General features: G+C 41.7%; 2 protein-coding genes across 9 annotated transcripts in view; one reads left to right on the top strand and one right to left on the bottom strand.

Annotated features, from left to right (window-relative positions):
* POGLUT1 (protein O-glucosyltransferase 1) overlaps positions 1 to 15,347 on the bottom strand; it is a 29,405-nt gene extending 14,058 nt beyond the window's left edge. For 2 of the 3 annotated variants that reach the window (XM_035274111.3, XM_035274107.3), the window contains exons 1-4: positions 10,404 to 10,544; positions 9,612 to 9,702; positions 8,077 to 8,220; positions 1,958 to 2,093 (exon numbers count right to left, since the gene is read on the bottom strand). In XM_035274111.3, coding sequence (XP_035130002.1) covers positions 1,958 to 2,093; positions 8,077 to 8,220; positions 9,612 to 9,702; positions 10,404 to 10,485 — 453 coding nt within the window. In that variant the 5' untranslated portion in view covers positions 10,486 to 10,544. Of the gene's footprint in view, positions 1 to 1,957; positions 2,094 to 8,076; positions 8,221 to 9,611; positions 9,703 to 10,403; positions 10,545 to 12,814; positions 12,918 to 15,117 lie in introns of those variants that run through there. The other variant, XM_035274108.2, reaches the window with a different exon arrangement.
* A 164-nt stretch (positions 15,348 to 15,511) lies between these two features.
* TMEM39A (transmembrane protein 39A) overlaps positions 15,512 to 21,720 on the top strand; it is a 33,848-nt gene continuing 27,639 nt past the window's right edge. For 4 of the 6 annotated variants that reach the window (XR_013527610.1, XR_013527609.1, XM_002758782.6 and 1 more), the window contains exons 1-2: positions 15,512 to 15,790; positions 16,951 to 17,137. Coding sequence is in view for 3 of the 6 variants with exons in the window: in XM_002758782.6 (XP_002758828.1) it covers positions 17,025 to 17,137 (113 nt within the window). In the remaining 3 variants the exon portion in view is untranslated. The remainder of the gene's footprint in view (positions 15,791 to 16,950; positions 17,138 to 21,720) is intronic. The other 2 variants (XR_013527611.1, XM_008982398.3) reach the window with 1 other exon arrangement.

A 21,720-nucleotide genomic window follows, 5' to 3' on the forward strand; every position in this document is an offset into this window, starting at 1 on the left:
CACTTTGGGAGGCTGAGGGGGGTGGATCACCTGATGAGACCAGCCTGATCAACATGATAAAACCCTGTTTCTACTGAAAAATACACAAAATAAATTAGCTGGGTGTGGTGGCAGGCACCATAGTCCCAGCTGCTCGGGAGGCTGAGGCAGAGAATTGCTTGAACCCAGGAGACGGATGTTGCAGTGAGCTGAGATTGTGCCACTGCACTCCAGCCTGGGACAGAGAGAGACTCTGTCTCAAAAAAAAAAAAAAAAGAAAAGTTTGAAACCATTTGTTCGTTTTTAGAGTTACTTCTGTTAAAAATTTGGCCACTGATAAACCTGTAACTCTACTGTTTCTTCCACTGGAAATACATGTGCAATATGCTGTTTACTTTCTCTCAAATATGTAAAAAATGATGTGATTCATCAAGCACCTTCAACATGACAACTATTCAACAGAAGCTGCACAATTAACTATAAAGTTGACAGAGTAAAACCCTCCCTTGGAAACTAGAAGTCACTGATTTAAAAAACAGGAGGGAAGTAAAGATGAACAGAAAGTTGGTAGACCTGTGGTCATACTCTATTATCCACAGAAACAATAGATAGATACCAAACATGAAGTCCCTACTGCCTTACATGGAAGCCTCTATCTATGTTTCCGGGTGAGTTTCAGAACAAACAATGGAACCAAGCACTTTTGAGAATGAAGCTAGACATGGGAAATGCAGCACAAATGTGGCCTCTGCCCACTTGCAACACAGGAAATAAAACAAGTCTAGGGGGAAAGTAAACTATTATAAAGAAGAAGTGGGGCTGAAAGTTCCCTCTGCTTTGGACAAACCAAATCAGAGATAGTGTTCATTCTCCCAAATTCCATGGGGTTTTCCTCAGTTTACTCTTACCCCATAGAATTTTCCATTCACTCTATTCCAGCCTCTCCACCACACCCCTGAATACTTTCCTTGTTTTTGGGGAACCAATGCCTATCCCTTCCAATACAACATGTACATGAACCTGAGCACTGACAAGATATTCCTTGCCCCCAATTCCCCAAGCCCACAGGTGTGTTCTAGCTACTTCAGTCTTCCATGATGAGTTTAGAAGATCACCCCCTTGCATAGCCTCTAGGCTATCTCAGGCCTATCCTTCCTATGCAATGTTTGCACACAACCCGTGTGGAGTTATTGAGCACCTTCAGGTTCACTTTTAGCCATGCCAGGCCCCTGGAATATGGCGACAGATGAAACAGATGATACCCAGCACTATGGCTGACTATATACATAGGAGTAGCTCAAAAAACGTTTTTTTGTTGTTTGGTTTTTTTTTTGAGACGGAGTTTCGCTCTTGTTACCCAGGCTGCAGTGCAAATGGCATGATCTCGGCTCACCGCAATCTCCGCCTCCTGGGTTCAAGCAATTCTCTTGCCTCAGCCTCCCGAGTAGCTGGGACTACAGGCATGTGCCACCATGCCCAGCTAATTTTTGTACTTTTAGTAGAGACAGTGTTTCACCTTGTTGACCAGGATGGTCTCAATCTCTTGATCTCATAGTCCACCCGCCTCGGCCTCCCAAAGTGCTGGGATTATAGGCGTGAACCACCACGCCTGGCTCAAAAAACATTTTTTGAATGAAGGTATTCCCTAACTCTAAGCTTTCTTGAACTCTTTCCTTCTATGCTCTATAGGATCTTTGAGTCCCACCTCTAATTCCTGTAGGTTTCTCAGGGCTCTCACACCCTAGCCTCCATCCCTAGCCTTAAAGAGACTCAACCAATGTTATATGACTTACCAGTTCTCAACTCCATCTCCTCTTTTGCTCAATCACTGTGATGCTAACAGAGACACAGACCTATTTCCGGACCTCAGTCCTCATCCTTACCATTACCCATCAAACTATATCACAGGACAATGATTTCATGCTCACATCCTAGAGGACCACCCTCCATTCCCTCTTGTGGCTCTCCCTGTACTTACCTTACTGAAGGAGAAGACTGGGATGGCAGGTTCCATCCATTTAGGAACCTGAGGATAATCTCGTACATTGATCACCATCTCCATGTCAGGGAGACGCCTGATCACTTCCAAAATAAAGTGCTCAACACCACTACACCTGTCAATGAGAGATACCATAAATTCAGCAGAGCAGTGCCTGCAGGCTCTAGGACAAGGTGAGGTACCCTTCACATTTTAAAGTAAGACAAGGCAGTGTTCCAAATCATAAGCCTATTGCAAAGTCTTCTGAAAGCAATGCTTTTACAGGGGCTATTCTGCTTTTTTATATTGTGCAAGTTCACTCCTAGTTAAGCTGCTCCAGCTTACAATACTTAATAAAATTTTCCAAATAAATCATCATAGCTTTGAAGGGAATACTATTGCTATTTCTACCACTTTATTCATTCCAGTTCTTTTTTTTAAATTTCCCTTTTATGGTATAGTTTAATTAGCAGACAAGATACAAACTCTTGTAGCAGCTGAAATAGCAAATTTTCTAACTGTGTTTCTTTGGCTTTGCTTCTCACTAAGACACCATTTTTATTTCCATTGTAATTAAGTCTCCTAGTTTATGAGAACAAATAGAAAACCTTTCATTACTTTCAACCTGAATAAAGAACAATATCAAAATCAGTTCTGCAAGCCAGAAAATCTGTTATATACATAATCATAAATACTGTAACATAGCTTTATGACTAGATTCCCTAGAAATCCTCAGAGGATTTCTTGAAAGAAAAAGATACACTGACAGTTTAGCTTGTTTCTGCCTCATCCTTTGAGGTCCTGACCAGCACTATGCTAGGGGCAGCTTGATCAAAATTTTCTAGCAGCATGGAAATGACTGATTTAAAATAATGTCTTACTACTTGGGAAGCTTAGGCAGGAGGGTTCTTTGAGCCCAAAAGTTCTAGACCAGCAACATAGTAACATAGTGATACAGTAGGCAATGTAGTGAGATGCCCTAGCCAAAAAAAAAAAAAAGTTTTATATATAGAGAGACAACTGCAAAAAATATCAATGGTTCACAAACATAGGAAAAGATGTTCAACTGTATTATTAATAAAGAACTATTATCTTGGCACTTGTGGAGGTCGAGGTGGGCAGATCATGAGGTAAGGATACCGAGACCATTCTGGCCAACATGGTGGAACCCCGTCTCTATTAAAAATACAAAAATTAGCTGGGTGTGGTGGTACACACCTGTAGTACCAGCTACTCGGGAGGCTGAGGCAGGAGAATCACTTGAACCCGGGAGGCAGATGTTGCAGTGAGCTGAAATTGCACCACTGCACTTCAGCATGATGACAGAGCAAGACTCCATCTCAAAAAAAAAAAAAAAGAAAAGAAAAAGAAATATCAATGATGCTAGATACCAATTTTACCAATCAGATTGGCAAAGATCAAAAAGTCTGACAGTGCACAGTGTTGGTGAGGGTGTGAGCTCTATTCACAGCATGTGATATAAGGGTTGTGGAAGTGGTTAGCCTCTTTGTAGGACAATTTGCTTCTCTTTACCAAGATTTCTCCTTTTCTTTTTTGAGTCAGGGTCTTGCTCTGCCCCCCAGGCTGGAGTGTGCAATGGCATGATCATGGCTCACTGTAGTCTCAAGCTGCTAGGCTCAATCTTCTCACCTTGGCCTCCTGAGTAGCTGGGACTACAACTGTGTGCCATCACACCTGGCAAGTGTGTGTGTGTGTGTGTGTGTGTGTGTGTGTGTAGAGACAGAGTCTTGATATGTTGTCTAGACTGATCTTGAACTCTTGGGCTCAAGTGATCCTCCCACCTCAGTCTACCAAAGTGCTGAGATTACAGGTGACAGCCATTGTGCCCCGCCTATTTATCAATTTTTTTTTTTTTTTTTTTTTGAGACAGAGTCTCACTCTGTGGCCCAGGCTGGAGTGCAATGGCATGATCTCGGCTCATTGCAACCTTCCCCCAACGTGCCACCATACCCAGCTAATTTTTGTATTTTTAGTAGAGATAAGGTTTCACCATGTTGGCCAGAATGGTCTCAAACTCCTGACCTCAGGTGATCCACCCACCTTGGCCTCCCAAAGTGCTGGGATTACAGGCATGAGCCACTGCACCCAGCCTGTTTGTCAAGATTTAAAATGACATTAATTGGCCTAGTTATGATATTTCTAAGAATTTAGCCTACGTATATATTTACATGAGTGTTGATGGTAACAAGGATATTCACTGCAGTATTGCTTTCATTATCTAAAAAGCAAAATGATGTGGTGAGGGATAATTTAAATGTCTACTAACAGAGGGCTGAATGAAGAAATCCACGTAATAAACTATTATGCAGCCACAGAAAGTGAGGTATTCTCTACGGACTTGTATGGAACCATCTCAAAATCTGCTGTTAAATGGAAAAGAAATCTAAGTGCAGAACAGAAGATAGAGCACGTTCTAGTTTGTTGATGAGTCTAGATGCTTATATATGGATAGACTATTTCTAGAAGGATATACAAGACCCATAATTCTAATTGTCTTTTGAAAAACAGTCTCAGGAACTAGAGGTCTGAGGGTCGGAGGTGGAAGAGAAACTTCCTTTTCACTGAATGTCTTTTGGAGTTATCCAAATATTTTAGCACACGGTAAAATAGATATTAATTGATAAAATAGATATTACCATCAAATAGATAGTAAAATATTTGGATGTTTTACATATCCAAAGTGCATGTAATACTCTGACACTAAAGGAAAAACAAACTAGTTAAAAGTTTTTTTAAAAGTTGTGGTACAATTTAAACATTACAGCTAAAACACTCATATTTCTTCCAAATTTGGCTTTTAATTTAATTTTATTAATTGTTTTTCTTTTTTGAGATGGAAATTCCTTCTTGTTGCCCAGGATGGAGTGTAATGGCGTGATCTCAGCTCACTGCAACCTCCGCCTCCCAGTTTCAAGTGATTCTCCTGCCTCAGCCTCCCCAGTAGCTGGGCTAATTTTTTTGTGTATTTTTAGTAGAGACAGGGTTTCACCATGTTGGTCAGGCTGGTCTTAAACTCCTGACCTCAGGTGATCCACCCTCCTTTTCCTCCCAAAGTGCTGGGATTACAGGAGTGAGCCACAATGCCCGGCCACATTTAGCTTTTAAAATAGTACTGTCTCATGATTCCATTTATAGAAAACTCTAGAAAATTATAGAAAATAATCTATAATTTGAGAAAGCAGTCAGCGGCTGCCTGAAGGTGGGACATGGAGAGAGAAGGCAGACAGGGGGATACAGGAGATAGTGAATGCAAAGAGGCACAAGGAACATTTTGGTTGAGATGAAAGGGTCATTATCTTGGTATAAACATACATGAGGACTTATCAGTGCACACTGTATTTTTTATTTTTAATTGATAAATAATAATTGTATATATTTACAGGATATAATGTAATGTTTTGATCTGTTTATATTATGGAATGAGTATATCAAGCTAATTCACATATCCTCACATACTATTTTTTTGTTGTGGGAACATTTACGTTATATACTTTATATGTAATTTATGTTAACCCCACTAAAACTGTTATTTAAAAAATACCATTACTTGTCATCTTTGAAATGACTTGTTTCTATCATTAATTAAACCTCTGGTTCTTCTGCTCCTCCTTGAAACGTGGAGTTTATATTTTATTTGAAGCTGAATTTTTAAAATGTCACACAGGTTTCTGAAACTGGATGAATTAAAAGTATCTAGACCTAGAAATACATTTCTAGCTAGATAGGAATCTTTGAGATACCATACAACTGTATGCATTTCATTAAGGACTATGTTTTGGAATGCTGTATTCTATTTGTATTTTGTCCCTCTCTGTTTTCCTTAGTTATATGTGTAGCTACGATAGGGAACTTTTAGTGTCAATGGAAATATACATTATTCTATTGCTAATGAAAGGTCCTGTGCTCCCTTTAGAACATTTCTAAGCTCACAATTCTGATCAAAATGCTCTGAGCTCGGGAAGAAGAGAATTGTGCCTTTCAGAAACTTTGAAAGTATTTAATTTCATATGCCAATTGTTCAGCAAACTATTAAACATTAGGTAAGCTTTCAAAGTCCAACATGTTTATATTCTTATTTTATTTCTCATTTGTGGAAATTAAAAATTCCCCTAGACTCATAATTTATATTTAAAGTCTCTATTATTGAGTCCCAAATAATGAAACAAATGTCTGTTTAAAATACCTTAATCATTTTTTCCACTACAACCTTATTTCCCCTGATACCTGATAGCCACAGGGTAAGTGATTTCCTCAGGGTTGTGGGATATTAAATAATCTTTCTTTTTTTATTGTTCTTCTTTTTAAAAATTTCTTTGAGACAAGTCTCACTCTGTCACTCAGGCTGGAGCACAGTATCATCTGTTTCCTTTAAGGAGGGTGCAAAGTTGTTCTAACAGATTTCGTTACAAGGGTACCAACTGGCCGCTCCCAGCATAGATGGTTTTTTGAGTTCGCCTCTTTTTTTTTTTTCTTCTTTTTTGGCCTCACTTCGTATGAGAGAAACTGCTTGAGTGAGGGAGGTGAAAGGAGTCCTGGAGGGTGTTCTCTGAGGTTTTCCTCACCATCCTCATTAGCCACCTGAGGAGGGGGCAGAGGACTGAAGTAGGACAGAAGGTCTCTGGTAGCTAGAGGAGGGGAAAATCAGGGGGATCCCCCACTTTCTTCACACCCAGGACGCAGGGTGCCGCTGCCGGCCACAGAAACCCCAAGAATGCCCACAGTGGCATAATTATGGCTCAGTCTCACTGCTGCCTTGACCTGCTGTGCTCAGGTGACCCACTCACTTCAGCCTCCCAAGTAGCTGGGACTACAGACACATGCCACCACACTCATCTAATGTTTGTATTTTTTGTAGAGATGAGGTTTCACCAATGCTGTCCAGGCTGGTCTTGAACTCCTGAGCTCAAGTGATCTGCCTGCCTTGACTTCCCAAAGTGCTGGGATTATAGGCACAAGCCACCGTGCCCAGACTGTTTTCTTGTTTATAGATTTATAACAGAAAATATTAAAATAAAACGAAGTTTTTATTAAATACAAATACTATAAATCTTTATGTACAAATTGATGCATTTATTTTCCAACTCTGCACATTTATTTTACTTTTAATGACAGAATAGGGGTTGTTTAGAAAGATGGTCTTAGATTAAGGGAATATTATGCCCTCCGAGTTTTATATCTTACTATTTTATAAAGAGTTGAGTTAAAAAAAAAAAATCCAAAAATAAGGTTTTTTTTTTATGTGTGCAATGATGCCTAAACCCAATCTCCACACTTAGCCCATGACCATCCCTGCCTACCACCCTGCCTTCAGCCCACTGACATGGTACCTCAGCTCTCACATCTGAAGTCCTGGCTAGTATAATCTGCAGCATCAGTTGCTCCTCTTTTGTTTTTTTATCTTTTTAAGTCAGGATCTCACTCTGTCGTCTAGGCTGGAGTGCAGTGGTGCGATCTTGGCTCACTACATACAGCCTCTGTCTCTTGGGCTCAGGCAATCCTCCTGCCTCAGCCTTCTAAGTAGCTGGGAGGATAGGTGTGTACCACCACACCCTGCTAATTTTTGTATTTTTTGTAGAGACAGGGTTTTGCCATAATCCAGGATGGTCTCAAACTCCTGGGCTCAAGCAATCCACCACAAAGTGCTGGGATCACAGGTGTGAGCCACCACATCCCATCTAGTTACTCCTCTTGACTCCACCACCTGTCCTTGAATAGTCAGCATCTAGAACTATACTGGCCCATGACAGACATTCAACCAACTGTTCCTCCTCCTTCAGCCCAGCACCCTCCTTCTGGGCCTGCTAAGCCTCATCAGACTGTGTCCTGCAGCCACTATATCCCAGGGAAGGAGCAGAAGAGGCAGAGCCACTGACAGTACAACCAGTGATGAGCCAAGCCTCACAGAGGAGTCAGGCTTTGAGAGGAGCTCACAAGAAAAATCCCCCAGCAAGGAGAAGAGCTCGTTACTATTTTGCAGTCCCCCTGAAATGTGAGGAGGGATTTGCTTGTTAGTTCCCTGAATTAGCTTCTCTGTAAAGGGTATCAAGTAAGCCTATATATAATAAAGTCAGAAGGTATATCTACCTAATAACTCTTACCTTGAGGGGAACATGCAGTCATTTTCCCGGTATAGTCTGTTCTTAATGATCTGATAGTGGGTCCCTAGCTTCCGTCTGACCACCTCTGCCATCATCTTCCTGGAGATACCTCCTCGGAAAGGAGTTAGATCTTCTTCTATGACGCTGGGAAGGAATGGGAGTCATCAAGGAAAGCAGGTACCATTCCACCTACTTCCTAAGTGCATTTAGGTTTCATATTAGAGAACACCATAAGCGGAAGGAAACAATTGAGGGTGAGAATGAGCAGCTCTTCCCTAGAAGCCCTGAAGGTAAACTGAAACATCAAAGGCAATAAAGCAACAAAAAGTAAAAAGCCGGTCAATGTCTCTTCTTTCTCCCTCCATCTGGATTGCCCCTTTATTCCTCTTTCGCTACTCATACCACACCTGTGTCCTTCTAGTCACTTCAGTCCTACTGGCATCTCCTTCTCCCAATCCCACAGGAAGTGAAGTTTATGCCTGACAGTCTAGCACTGACTCTCTTGTTCTGGTCTGTCTGGTCTGCATTCTCCCCTACACCCCCTTACTCTGGTAGCCTGACAGCACTATTACACAATTTTGTATTCTTTTTAAAGTTGAGTACACAGTAAGTTTTCAACAAGTATCATAAGCATCCAGGGGATTTTTTGAGGAGTCAAAATAACATAATGAGGAGCTTAAAAAACCCTGTTATTTAGCTGATGAAGAATCTGAAACCCAGAGTAGTGAAGTGGCTTGGCATAGGGGTAATCAGTGGGAGTACCAGCACTAATACCCAAGTCTGCTTTCAGAGTTCTTTTTCTACCATACCGCATCCTGGCCCTAATGTGCATTCTCTTATTTATTTATTTATTTATTTATTTATTTATTTATGAGATGGAGCCTTACTCTGTTGCCCAGGCTGGATGCAGTGGTGCGATCTCAGCTCATTGTAACCTCTGCCTTCCAGGTTCAAGCACTTCTTCTGCCTCAGCCTCTCAAGTAGCTGGGATTACAGGTGCATGCAACCATGCCCAGATAATTTTTGTATTTTCAGTAGAGAAGGGTTTCACCATATTGGCCAGGCTGGTCTCAAACTCTTGACCTCAGGTGATCCACCTGCCTTAGCCTCTCAAAGTGCTGGAATTAGAGGCATGAGCCACCATGCCCAGCCCGATGTGCACTCTCTAAATATAACCATTAGGAAATTTAGGACTACATTCAACGATAGATGGGTTTATTTCTTAAACAATATTTATCAAGCACTTACTGAGGGCCAGCACCAGGGAGACACAGCAAATAAGACACAAACCCTAACCTCAGGAAGCATGTAGCCCAGTGGGAAAAACAGATACACATGCACTGAATCCCACAGCAAGTCAGTGGTTAGGCTGAGACCTCTTGAGCCTCTCCCATCCCAGAGCTTTTTTCTTCTCCCTAGAAATACAAAAACATCCTTGCCTTTCTGATCACTGCATCCCAATCTCTCAAAGATGTTAGAATACTTCCTGTGACAGCAACTAAACTCTCAAAGACATATCAAAGAAAAGAACTCACCCATGGTAGCAGCTGCAGTTTTGACTTGAACATGGTTCATAATTCTCCAAAGACCTGTTAATTTGGTCAATAAATACTTTCCATTTTGAACCTTCAAAAAGTGAAGTAAATGAGAGTTAACAAAATTCTCCTGAGCATTCGTATTTGCTAACAGCACACAGGCAGAAGCAACAGAAGACCGAAGCTTTCAGAAATCCCCTTCCCATCCCGCTGGTGGAAAGAAAAGGCCAGGGAGGAATTTTTGTGTGTGTAACTACCGCGCTCACGTCAAGTTTGTTCCTCTAGCCGGGTATCAGGTGTCTAAGAAACTGGAAAATTCTCAAGCTTAATGCCCAACCCTCAGAATGCTATGGATAGTGATGCGGACTCTCACTATATACTAATCAAATTGAACGCCGCAAAGAGGATCAGTTAAAAGCTACAGAAATTAAACCCCGTTTCTTCTCTTCTGGCAACGCATATACACACACGGGCGCAAGACAACATTCGCCTCCATCCCCGACCCCCCAGTGTTTCAGGCAGGTAGCCAAGCAAAGGCGACACTTCCTGCGAGTGAATGGGGAATTCCCTCTCCTCCCTGTCATTCTGAATTCCGGGGGATGGGTTACTCTCCAGGGTCCAGGGCGGGGCCGAGACCCCGGAACCTCACTCTCCGCCGCAAGGCGCCCAAGTGCCCTCTGTCCAGTTCCAAGCTCCAAGCATCATCCCGGGTGCCAGCCTCGCGGGGAAGCGCCTTGGGACCCCGGCCAGCCCTTGAGGCCAAGGGGAGGGTCAGCCCTGCCCGGAGCCCACCTGACTCCTTCTGGCGGCCCTGCGCTGGGGGCAGGAGGAACAGCAGCCAGAGCCAAATCGGCGAGCTTGCCCACCACTCCATCGCCAGCGGACCTGCTGCAGATTCCCCGCTGCGGCGCCAGCGGAAGCGCGGCCCCGCACAAAGATGGCCCGGGAGCCGCAGCACGTGGGCGGCGGGTCGCCCCGCACAAAGATGGCCACACTGCTCCCCCCACCCCTCCTCCAGCCCCCAGCCTTGCGGAGTTTCCCCGAGAAGTGTGCGCCTGGAAGGTGGGGAAAATAAACGAATGGATCAGCTGCCTGTCCTTCCTCTCTGGCACCCCTGAGAAAATAGGTCTGCAGCCAGAAAACTGAAGGTCAGAGAGGATATGTTTCACAGTTAGTGGCACAACCAAGGCTTGGCATAGAGCCTAGGCTAGACAGTTCTTCTCTTGATGTCAAATTGTCTCTTATCAAATGGCATAGATCTTTGAGTGTGTGTGTGTGTGTGTGTACAGCACGGTTAGACCCCAGAGGTTGCAATTAGCATAGCATGGGTCCTTTTGTAATAGAAATTTATAACAGTTGGGGTGACTTAGATGTAGGAAAAATGAATCAATGGTGTTGAATAAAGTTTACAGGAGGTCGTTGTTTAGGACTGAACTCTGGCATCAGGCCTCAAGTGAGTAGAAAAAACCAGAATGGAGGCACTTGTCCTAGGTGCCACGAAATTAAACAACTTTAAAAGGGGCCAGTTTCCCAACAAATAGGAGATTGGCAGCAACCAGTCAGAAGGGGCTCATATACCTGAGCTGGCATGATAAAGAAGTCCCCTCTGATACTTTTTAAGGAAAGTAATTTCAAAATGACCAATCTGATTTTTGTTTCTTATTTCTAATTTCTTCAGCCCATTTTTGTCTATAAGGCCAACCCCTTCTGCTTAGCTCATTAGAACACCTTTCTGTTTCATAGATGGGATCATGCCTGATTCATGAATCACTAATAAAAGCCAATTGATTTTTTTTGTTTGTTTGAGACAGAGGACAGAGTCTCACTCTGTCACCCAGGCTGGAATGCAGTAGCACAATCTTGGCTCACTGCAACCTCTGCCTCCCAGGTTCAAGTGATTCTCTGGTCTCAGCCTCCCAAGTAGCTGGGACTCAGCTTCCTGAGTAGCTGGGATTACAGGCATGTACCACCACGTCTGGCTGATATTTGTATTTTTAGTAGAGACAGGGTTTCACCATGTTGGCCAGGTTGGTCTTAAACTCCTGACCTCAGGTGATCTGCCCACCTCGGCTTCTTCTGGAATCCAAATGAAACTTTAGTCAAACTTTTTTTCTACTTCCAGGAAGCTGTGCAGTACAATCGTGTATTTGTTTAACAATGGGAATATGTTTTGAGAAATGTGTCAGGCAATTTTGTTGTTGTGTGAATATCATAGAGTTACTTACACAAACCTAGGTAGTATAGCCTACTGCATACTGAGGATATTTGGAATAGCCTATTGATCCTAGGCTACAAACCTATTCAGCATGTTACTGTATTGGATATTACAGGCAATTATAACACAATGGTAAGTATTGATGGATCTAAACATAGAGGTACAGCAACAGAGTAAAAATGATACACCTGTATAGGGCACTTATCATGAATGGAGCTTGCAGCACTAAAAGTTGCTTTGGATGAGTCAGTGAATGAGTGGTGAGTAAATGTGTACACCTAGGATATTACGCTACTATAGATTTTATAAAAACTGTACAATTAGACTATACTAAACCTATAAATGTATTTTCTCTCTACAGCAATAAATTAGCTTACTGTAACTTTTTTACTGTATAAAATTCTTAATCTTTTTCAACTTTTTGACTTTAAGTAATAACATTTAGCTTAAAACACAAGTACATTGTACAGCCATACAGAAAAATTTTCCTTCCTTCCTTCCTCTCTCTCTCTCTCTCTCTCTCCTCTCTTTCTCTCTTTCTTTCTCTTTCTTTTTGACAGTGTCATTCTGTTAACCAGGCTGGAGTGCAGTGGTGCAATCTCAGCTCACTGCAACTTCCACCTCCCAGGTTTAAGCAATTCTCATGCCTCAGCCTCCTGAGTAGCTGGGATTACAGGTGTACATTATCACACCTGTCTAAATTTTGTATTTTCAGTAGAGACAGGGTTTCTCCATGTTTGCCAGGCTGCTGTCAAACTCCTGGCCTCCCAAAGTGCCAGGATTATAGGTGTGAGCTACTGCACCCAGCCTATTTTCTTTGTTTCTATCTTTATTTTATATCCTTTTTTCTATTTCTAAAATGTTTTATTTTATTTTCTACTTTTTAACTTTTTAAACTATTTTCTTGAAAACTAATATGCAAACACTCATGTGTGTGTTTGGGTCAAGCCTACACTGGGTCAGGATCATCAATATCACTATCTTTTACCTCCACATGTTGCCGCTCTGGAAGATCTTCATGGTGGTAACACACATGGAGCTGTCATCTTCTATGATAACAATGCCTTCTTCTGGAATACCTTCTGAAAGACCTGCCAGAGGTTGTTTTACAGTTAACTTTCATGTTTTTTAAATAAGCAGAAGGAGTACATGCTAAAATAACAATACATGTATGTATAGTAAATACGTAAACCAGTAACACAGTAATTTATTATCATTATTTTGTATGATATACTATACATAATCCTATGTGCTATACTTGTATACAACTGGTAGTACAGGTTTGTGTACACGAGGATACATTGCACTACAACATAAAGACAGTTACATCACTAGGCAATAAGAATTTTTTGGTTCTAGTATACTCTCATGGGCTCACCATCATATATGTGGTCTTCCATTGACTGAAACATCATTATAGGACATATGACTATACTTAAAAATGAAAACAACAAAAACAAAAACGAACCCAGAATAGTTGTACGATTACTGGAAGCACACTTTCTACTGAATGGGTATTGGTTTTGCACCATCATAGAATCAAAAAATTGTGAGTCAAACCATCCTAAGTTGGAGACCTGTGTGTATTCCTAAGTGACAGCTCTGTGGTACATTAGGAATATTTGGGAATATTACTAACTGTACTGGTTTTGGTATCAGTTATTCTGGCTCAAAATTCTGGTTCTGGCACTTATTAGCCAGGCTATTTTTTTTTTCTTTTCTTTTCTTTTTTTTTTTTTGGAGACAGGGTCTTGCTCTGTTGCCCAGGCTGGAGTGCAGTGGTACAATCTCAGCTCACTGCAAGCTCAGCCTTCCAGGCTCAAGCAATTCTCCTGCCTCAGCCTCTCGAGTAGCTGGGATTACAGGCACATGTCAGTACTGGCTGGCTAATTTTTGTATTTTTAATAGAGATGTGTTTTCACCATGTTGGCCAGGCTGGTCTTGAACTCCTGACCTCAAGTGATCCACCCGCCTCAGCCTCCCAAAGTGCTGGCATTACAGGCGTAAGGCACTGCACCCAGCTAGCCAGGCTATTTTCTTTTCTTTCTTTCTTTCTTTTCTTTTCTTTTTTTTTTTTTGAGACAGGGTCTCTCTCTGTTGCCTAGGCTGGAGTGCAGTGGCACACTTTCGGCTCACTGCAAACTTGACCTCCAGGGCTCAAGTGTTCCTCCCACCTTAGCCTCCCAAGTAGCTGGGACTACAGGCATGAGCCACCATGCCCGGTTGATTTTTTAATTTTTTTGTAGAGACGAGGTCCCACTATATTGCTCAGGCTGGTCTCAAACTCTTGAGCTCAAGTGATTCTTTCACTTTGCCTCCCAAAGTGTTGGAATTACAGTCATGAGCCACCCTGCCTGCCAGCCAGGATATTTTCAACAAGTTACTTAATTTCTCTTAACTTCAATTTCCTCTGTAAAATAGGAACCATAGTAGAAGCTATCAAAATGTGAGATTTAAATGAAATGTGTAAAGCTACTAGTCCAGTGCCTGATACAACATAGTTCTTAATAAAAGCTATTTAATCATGCAATTCAATACAAATAACTTTCAATTAAGGAATTTTTAAAATCTCTGGAGTGAAAGATCACACAAATGCTCCTTTTGACACTCTTACACTTCTTTGTCTTTTTTTTTTGAGATGGAATCTTGCTCTGTCACCCAGGTTGGAGTGCAGTGGCATGATCTCTGCTCACTACAACCTCTCTGCCTCCTGGGTTCAAGCAATTCAGCCTCAGCCTCCGGAGTAGCTGGGACTGCAGGCGCCTGCCACCACACCTGGCTAATTTTTGTATTTTTAGTAGAGATGGGATTTCACCTTGTTGGTCAGCCTGGTCTCAAACTCCTGATCTCGTGATCCGCCCACCTCAGCCTCCCAAGGTGCTGGGATTACAGGCACGAGCGACCGCGCCCGGTGAGACACTCTTACTCTTCTAATATCAAACTATTGGCAATTCCAGAACTCATCATGACGTTGCTCACATCTTTACTGTTTTATCTGCCACTTCCCTTCCAGGAGGACAGCCATTCTCCTATAAAGCCCCTTAGCATTTGTGGAATCTTGGCTGAAACCCCAAGCTCTCTGCAAAGCTTTTCTTGGTATTGACACCACCACCATCCCACAGAATTCATTAGTCTTGCATGCTATCTTTGGACCTTGGATATACTTTTGTTGCATTTATTGTAACCAGTGGTAATTACTGTATTTTCCCGGTGTCTTCTCTCTTCCACTAGACTCTGAGCTTTTGTTGTATTCACTTTGTAACCACAGCCTCTGTCTAGTCCTTTACTTACACAATAAGTGCATGGTTGGATGCTGAAGCATGACTTCACGACTTGGGCTCCTTGACTTAGCGATGACGTGACCCTAGGTGACACCTCCCAATCTCCACTCATCTGTAAAATGGGGGTGATAACTTATTACATGGAGTTTCCGAGACATCTAGAAGGGTCACTAGCATGGTGCCTACACTTCGTAGCTGCGAGCCAACTGAGACCAGGGAAGAAATGCGTTGGCCAGTACTGGCCGGAAGGGGCGAGACCGCGAGTCAAGAGGAGCAGGCGAGTCCCACTGCGCAAGTGCAAACGGGAGGGGTTGGAGTGCCGGCTAGTTCCGGGGGCTCACTGGCGGCGGGGAGGCCCACGGTCGCGGAGCTGACGTCATCGCCGTGCGCTGCCACGTCTGCTCAGCTCTGCGGTAATGGAGGTTGGGGATGGGTGCTGACGGGACCAGGCTCTGGCTGTAGCTTTAGCTCTGGCTCTGGAACTGCCTCGGAGTCTGCGTCTGAGTCTGGCAATCGGAAGCCTGGACACCTTTTCTTGACTGTCTAGGCGGGGGCTGCCTGCGTACAAACAGCTAGTTTGGAGCGTTTCAACGCGCGGAGGGAGTTCCATAAACTGGGGTCCAGTCTGTAAAGTGGTCGCCGCTTCCTAGGGATCCCGCCCCACCGGCTGGGACTCTTCATGCGTGAGTATTACTGAGCTGCCACAAGGTCCCGCTGTCCTGGACCTGCCTTGGCCCTCTTGGGTGTGCGGCGGAGACTGCTTTGTCGAGTTCTCTGCCGAATTCTCTTAGGGACCAGTCTGTTGAAGTTTGTGGTCTCCTGCCATTCACCCCACCCCATACTCTCACCTCTTCCGTCCCAGTTTTTTGCCCTTCACTTTTCCTTCCATTTGTTCGTTAACGGAGCAAGGACCAGCAGCCCCTGCATCCAGCGGTTTCAGTACTTTGTTTCACTTGGTGTTAGTTTACAGCCGAAGGCTTTTAGGAATAGGGAACATTTGAAAACCAGGGTTTTTCCAGTGTTATCCTTGGGGTTTTAGTTGTATTGTTTAGGAAACATTTGGTATCTATTGGCAGAATCATGATTTTTGCCGTAGAATGATGAAAACAGCTTTTTTTTTATTCCTCCATAGTGAGGATCTTTTACTTGTCTCTTAATCTTGCAGTTTCAGTAATTACTGTATGATTTTACATAAGCTTTTCTGGAGCGGGCATCCACTTAAACAGTTCCTTTCAATATTTTCACCCTAACATATAGAGATACCACTTGAACAGTTTTACTTTTAAACAGTTAAAAAACCTAATGGTACCCTTTCATTCCTCTTCCTCAGTCCTAACAATCTCCATAGATCAGGGGACACTTTTTTTCCCCCAGTGAAGAAACAAACTCAGAAGTTAACTGATCCAGATAAGGTCAGATAATATGTGACCATCCGAGCTCACAACCCAAATCCCTTGATAACAAAACCTAACGTTTTGTAAAGTGTCGATTCTTCTATATTTCAAATAGTCTTAAGTGTGAAACATTGAGCTGGAAACGTATAAGTTGTGATGTTTCTTGTAAACTTCTATCTGATTATAATATCTTACATATGATACAAATTAGTTGATGAAAGACGCAAATCATGACTTGCCTAAGCTGAACAGAGCTGAAATCAGAACTTAGGCTTTTGACCCGTTAGAGTCTGAAAAGTCCTTTAATTCGAATAATGTAGGTAGCAGACATTGGGAACATTCGTTTGAAATCTGCTTTTGTAAGGCCTGCTCACTCAGTTTTTCTGTTCTTTTTGTTGCCTACTTTAAAAATAGTCTACTGATATTTAAATGTTTTTGTTGTTGTTCAGAGTTGAAACTGGTTGACAGCCATTAACCTGGGTTGCAACTACAGGTGGCACTGGAAGCAGACTGGTTCCTGGACATGCCCGGTGGAAGGAGGGGCCCTAGTCGGCAACAGCTAAGCCGTTCAGCTTTACCTTCTTTGCAGACTTTGGTTGGTGGGGGCTGTGGCAGTGGAACAGGCTTGAGAAACAGGTAAAGAAAAAATAAGGCTATGTATAATTTGTAATGTCCTGTGGTCAGTAAGACTGTTATAAAAGCCATCATGCCACTCAGATATTTACTTATTGAGATTTATTCTTAACACTGAGGTGGAAATCCTGCCCTTGAAGACTGAAAATTCAGTATTGCAAAATACTTTGGAGGTAAAAAGATGTGATATGGGGCCCACAAAGTGAAAGCAGTCCCATTCTTTCTTTTGGCTGATAATCTAAATTCTAGTTAGGCTCTATTAGAAGAAGGGAGAAGTGAAGGAAAATAGAAGGCAAAAGTGATGGTTTATCTATGTATAAGGTTTTTTTTTTTTTTAGAGGGCAAATTAAAACTCCCAGCTAAAATTATAAGTCAGATTCCATCATGGGTTTAAAATTGTCAAAAAATTGGTATTAATAAATGGTAGATGTTTATTAGGGTAACTCATGCTATCAGGAAGTTTAATCATGTAGCAGTGCAAAGAGATGCTTTTACCTAACCAAGTATTTGCCCAAGATAATTTCTGCCAGCTAATTTCTCCTTCCTCCCTGAAAAGAGCTTTTCTCTTGCCTGGATTTTAATTTTCAGAGCTAGCAATCAGTACTACTCCTGTGTTTTCAGGGCTGTCTAATGGTATTTATGCACTTTTGTTTTCTAGGCCTGACCTTCGCCCTTTTTGTCCTGACTTTCCAATCTCTCTTCCACCCAATCTTTAAAATTAGTTCTGATCTCATCATTTCAGTGGACCTTTTCCTGAAATTCCAGTTTGAAGAGATTTTTTCAGTCTCTGATTTTCATACTAATTTTTAATCCAAGTTTTGTTTATGTAGGTATACAGAGTAACTAGTTTGTTCTACATTATTTTTCACTCTGCTATTCATTGGATTTCCTTATTTTAAAAGTGGTGTTACGATTTGCATCACAGCAGGATGTTGAAAATAAATGAAGTAGTAAATTGAAGTAACTTTAAAAAACTTTATGGAATTTTCCAAAATTTCTACAAATAATAAGTATTTTATATATTTTAAAATAAAAAAAGAATGAGAATATGCAAAAATACTTTTGAATAAAGTACTATCTAATATAGATATTGAGATAAAAGTTGTTTGCTATTTTAGGTACATACCTTAATTTTATTAATACATACTATCAACTTACTGATTCAGTACTTTCAAATTGTGATAGAAAATCCTAGCTGTCCCTAACTAGGATTTTACCTAGCTTTAAAATTCTAGCTTTGCCTCCATATTAACTCCAGCAATCTTTGTTCATTCTCTTTGACTTTGAGGATTCCTCTAGATAATTATGTTCTCAAACTGTCCCATGCAGTCCCTCTTTGGTGTCTCATGGGTTGCTTTAGAAGGGATTAGAAAGGAAAATGGGTCATGCAAGCCTAACAGTGTAGGCTTGAGGTTTCCTAGTCTTCTCTTAATCAGACTAACTCTTTTTCCTATGCGTTTTAAATACTAAGATACTATGTAAATATCTTGGGGGAAGGAAAATAAAGTGTTCTGCTTTTAAAAAGAACTGAAAGCCAATGAAAATGTCATTTGTAGATGCTTCTGCTTGCACTTGGAGTCTGCAGGTAGCATACTGAGAAGAAGTAGGAACATTTGGAAAATACCTCCTCTCTTAAATGCCTTCACTATAGCTCTTATATCCTGCTATTCAAGGTTCCAGCCATGGTTGCCTTAATCTACCTTTCTCTCCTCCTTTAACATATGTTTATTTAGCAATTAACTGGGGGGAGGGAGGGGTGGGTAGAATAAAGTATTTTCCAACATTGTAAAATGAAAGAAATGATTGTTCATGGTTTGAAAAGTCACCAAGATTATTATTGGTGATTATTTTGTGACATGTTTACCTAGAGAAATTATTTTGGGAAAAGAAAGCTTTATATTTGTATTCTTGTTGGGAAGCAGGCAGATGGAATAATTTGTTATAAAAGACCTGGGGAGGCTGGGCTCAGTGGCTGACGCCTGTAATCCCAGCACTTTGGGAGGCTGAGGCGAGTGGATCACAAGGGCAGGAGTTCAAGACCAGCCTGGCCAAGATGGTGAAACCCCATCTCTACTAAGAAAATATGGAAATTAGCTGGGTGAGGTGGTAGGCTTTTGTAATCCCAGCTACTGGGGAGGCTGAGGTAGGAGAATCATTTGAACCCAGGAGGTGGAGGTTGCAGTGAGCTGAGATTGCACCGCTGCACTCCAGCCTGGGCAACAAGGGCAAGACTCCATCACAGGAAAAAAAAAAAAAAAGACCTTGGGAAGAGGTATAAAAACATAAGATTAAAGAACTAGTGTATAGTTTCTAATATAGTTTTAGGAAGGATATATACAAATAAAGAGAGTGTCCAGATGAGGAGAACTCACTTCTGGAGTGCTGTAGAGTATTGGAGGGAAATAGGTAATTGCTTAAGTATTATATACTTTTGGATGATACATTTGATTCTGCAAGATAGACATAGGTCATCTGGAGCAGAGAGCATTTGCCCGTTTCGTAGGTGTTTGTCGTCTAATTGGTAAAGTTAAACTCTAGAATGTCAAAGCAGTACTTTGGTAACACAATCAAGATTGAAGTTGTAGTTCCTAGGCCAGGCACAATGATTTATGCCGGTAATCCCAGCACTTTGGGAGGCCGAAGTGGGTGGATCACCTGAGGTTGGGAGTTCGAGACCAGACTGATCAACATGGAGAAACCCTGTCTCTATTAAAAACATAAAATTAGCTGAGTGTGGTGGCACATGCCTGTAATCCCAGCTACTCGGGAGGCTGAGGCAGGAGAATCGCTTGAACCCGGGAGGCAGAGATTGTGGCGAGCTGAGATTGTGCCATTGCACTCCAGACTGAGCAACAAGAGCGAAACTCCATATCAAAAAAAAAGAAAAAAAAAAAAAAAAAGAAATTGTAGTTCCTTGTCCTGCTTTCCACCTTTGGGCAGCAGGGATTTGTTCTTGCAACAGTGTATTTAGATTATTATCCTTTTCAAAAAGGAAGATACATTGTGTATTTCTGAATTTCTTAGAGAGCTTCTGATTGAGGGAGAATCTTATTTGAGAAGAACTGAGTATTTTTTTCTTTGCTTATTCCTTGCATATACTTTATTAATAGTGTCACCTGAACATGTCCAAATGACCACTGCTTTCCCTGTCCCTTCTGTTCCTTTTTATGCCTTTTAATCTTTCTTCCTTTATCCATTTGCTTCCCTAAATTCTGCTGCTTGCTGGCTCCATACCATTCAGTCTCAGGCCTGCTGTGTTAACCCTTTCCCAGACGAAAACTTTACATGCAAGGACAAACCACAGGTGTTCAGCATAAACCACATTGTTTATACAGTTTAGGTTATTTAGGGAAAGTTCATATCACTGTAGGGAACTGTTTACTAGTCAAGCTTCCCAGATGTAAGTCTTGTAAGCAGTCCTTCCTAAGAGTAGCTATGCTGAACACCGGCTTTCCTTTTGGGAGTCTGGAATTTTGGTACTGCTAGGAAGAAGGTGCCCCTGTGGCCCTCCCCCAATAAAAGCCTTGGGCTTTAACGAGCTTTCCTGGGTGAATAGCACTTCACATTTGTTGTCACAGCTCATTGCTAGAGAAACTATATGGGTTCTGAATAGATTCTTTAATCTATTTGTATAGCCTATTAGAGGAATAATACTTTTCCAAAATAATACCTCTCTGATTTTTTGAGATATATTGACTGAATCTGTTTCAGTTTTTTTTTTTTAGTTTTAAAAACAATCATATCTCTTCCTATGTTTTCAACTTTATAGATCGGATGGAGAAGACATAATCTCATAGATTCTTTTTATGTAGGAGTATCTTTTTCCTACTGATGCTCCAGATCTCGTTTTTGTTTGTTTATGTTTTTTTTGAGATGAAGTCTCACACTGTCGTCAGGCTAGAGTGCAGTGGCGCGATCTCTGTTTACTGCAACCTCTGCCTCCCTGGTTCAAGTCATTCGCCTTCCTCAGCCTTCTGAGTAGCTGGGATTACAGGCACGTGCCACCACACCCAGCTAATTTTTGTATTTTTAGTAGAGAAGGGGTTTCACCATGTTGGCTAGGCTGGTCTCGAACTCCTGACCTCGTGGTCCAACTGCCTTGGCCTCCCAAAGTACTGGGATTATAGGTGTGAGCCACCATGCTTGGCCAGATCTCATTTTATTTGACCTTTGTCTCTTTGTTTTCTGGCTTGACGTTTAATAGTCAAGGCTGTATAGAGTATGACAAGTATAGGTCTTTTATACTTTGTTTTGAATATCTTTCTTGAGGCCCAGCATTTTATTGGCTTTGTTAATGGTAAAAACACATTTGTCTACTTCACTTGGGAAAAATTCTATAAGTACCTTTTCAGCCCTAAAGTCATGACAAGTAATTTAGCATGTGTTCCCCCTTAGTATAGTATTGACTGAAAGGAAATAAGAATTTTTAGTTTGTTCTAGGCTAGAGGCTCGTAACCTTGTAACTGCTCATAAGAATTTTTAATTTCATAAATCAACTAGAGTGAGGGAATAGATTGGCTGCTTGTTGTAATTATCTTCATGCAAGTCTACCAACTTGTAAACTTCCGAGGCTGCCTTTCATGTTG

Source organism: Callithrix jacchus, chromosome 15 (genome assembly GCF_049354715.1).
Source record: "Callithrix jacchus isolate 240 chromosome 15, calJac240_pri, whole genome shotgun sequence".
NCBI classification, from domain to species: Eukaryota; Metazoa; Chordata; class Mammalia; order Primates; family Cebidae; genus Callithrix; species Callithrix jacchus.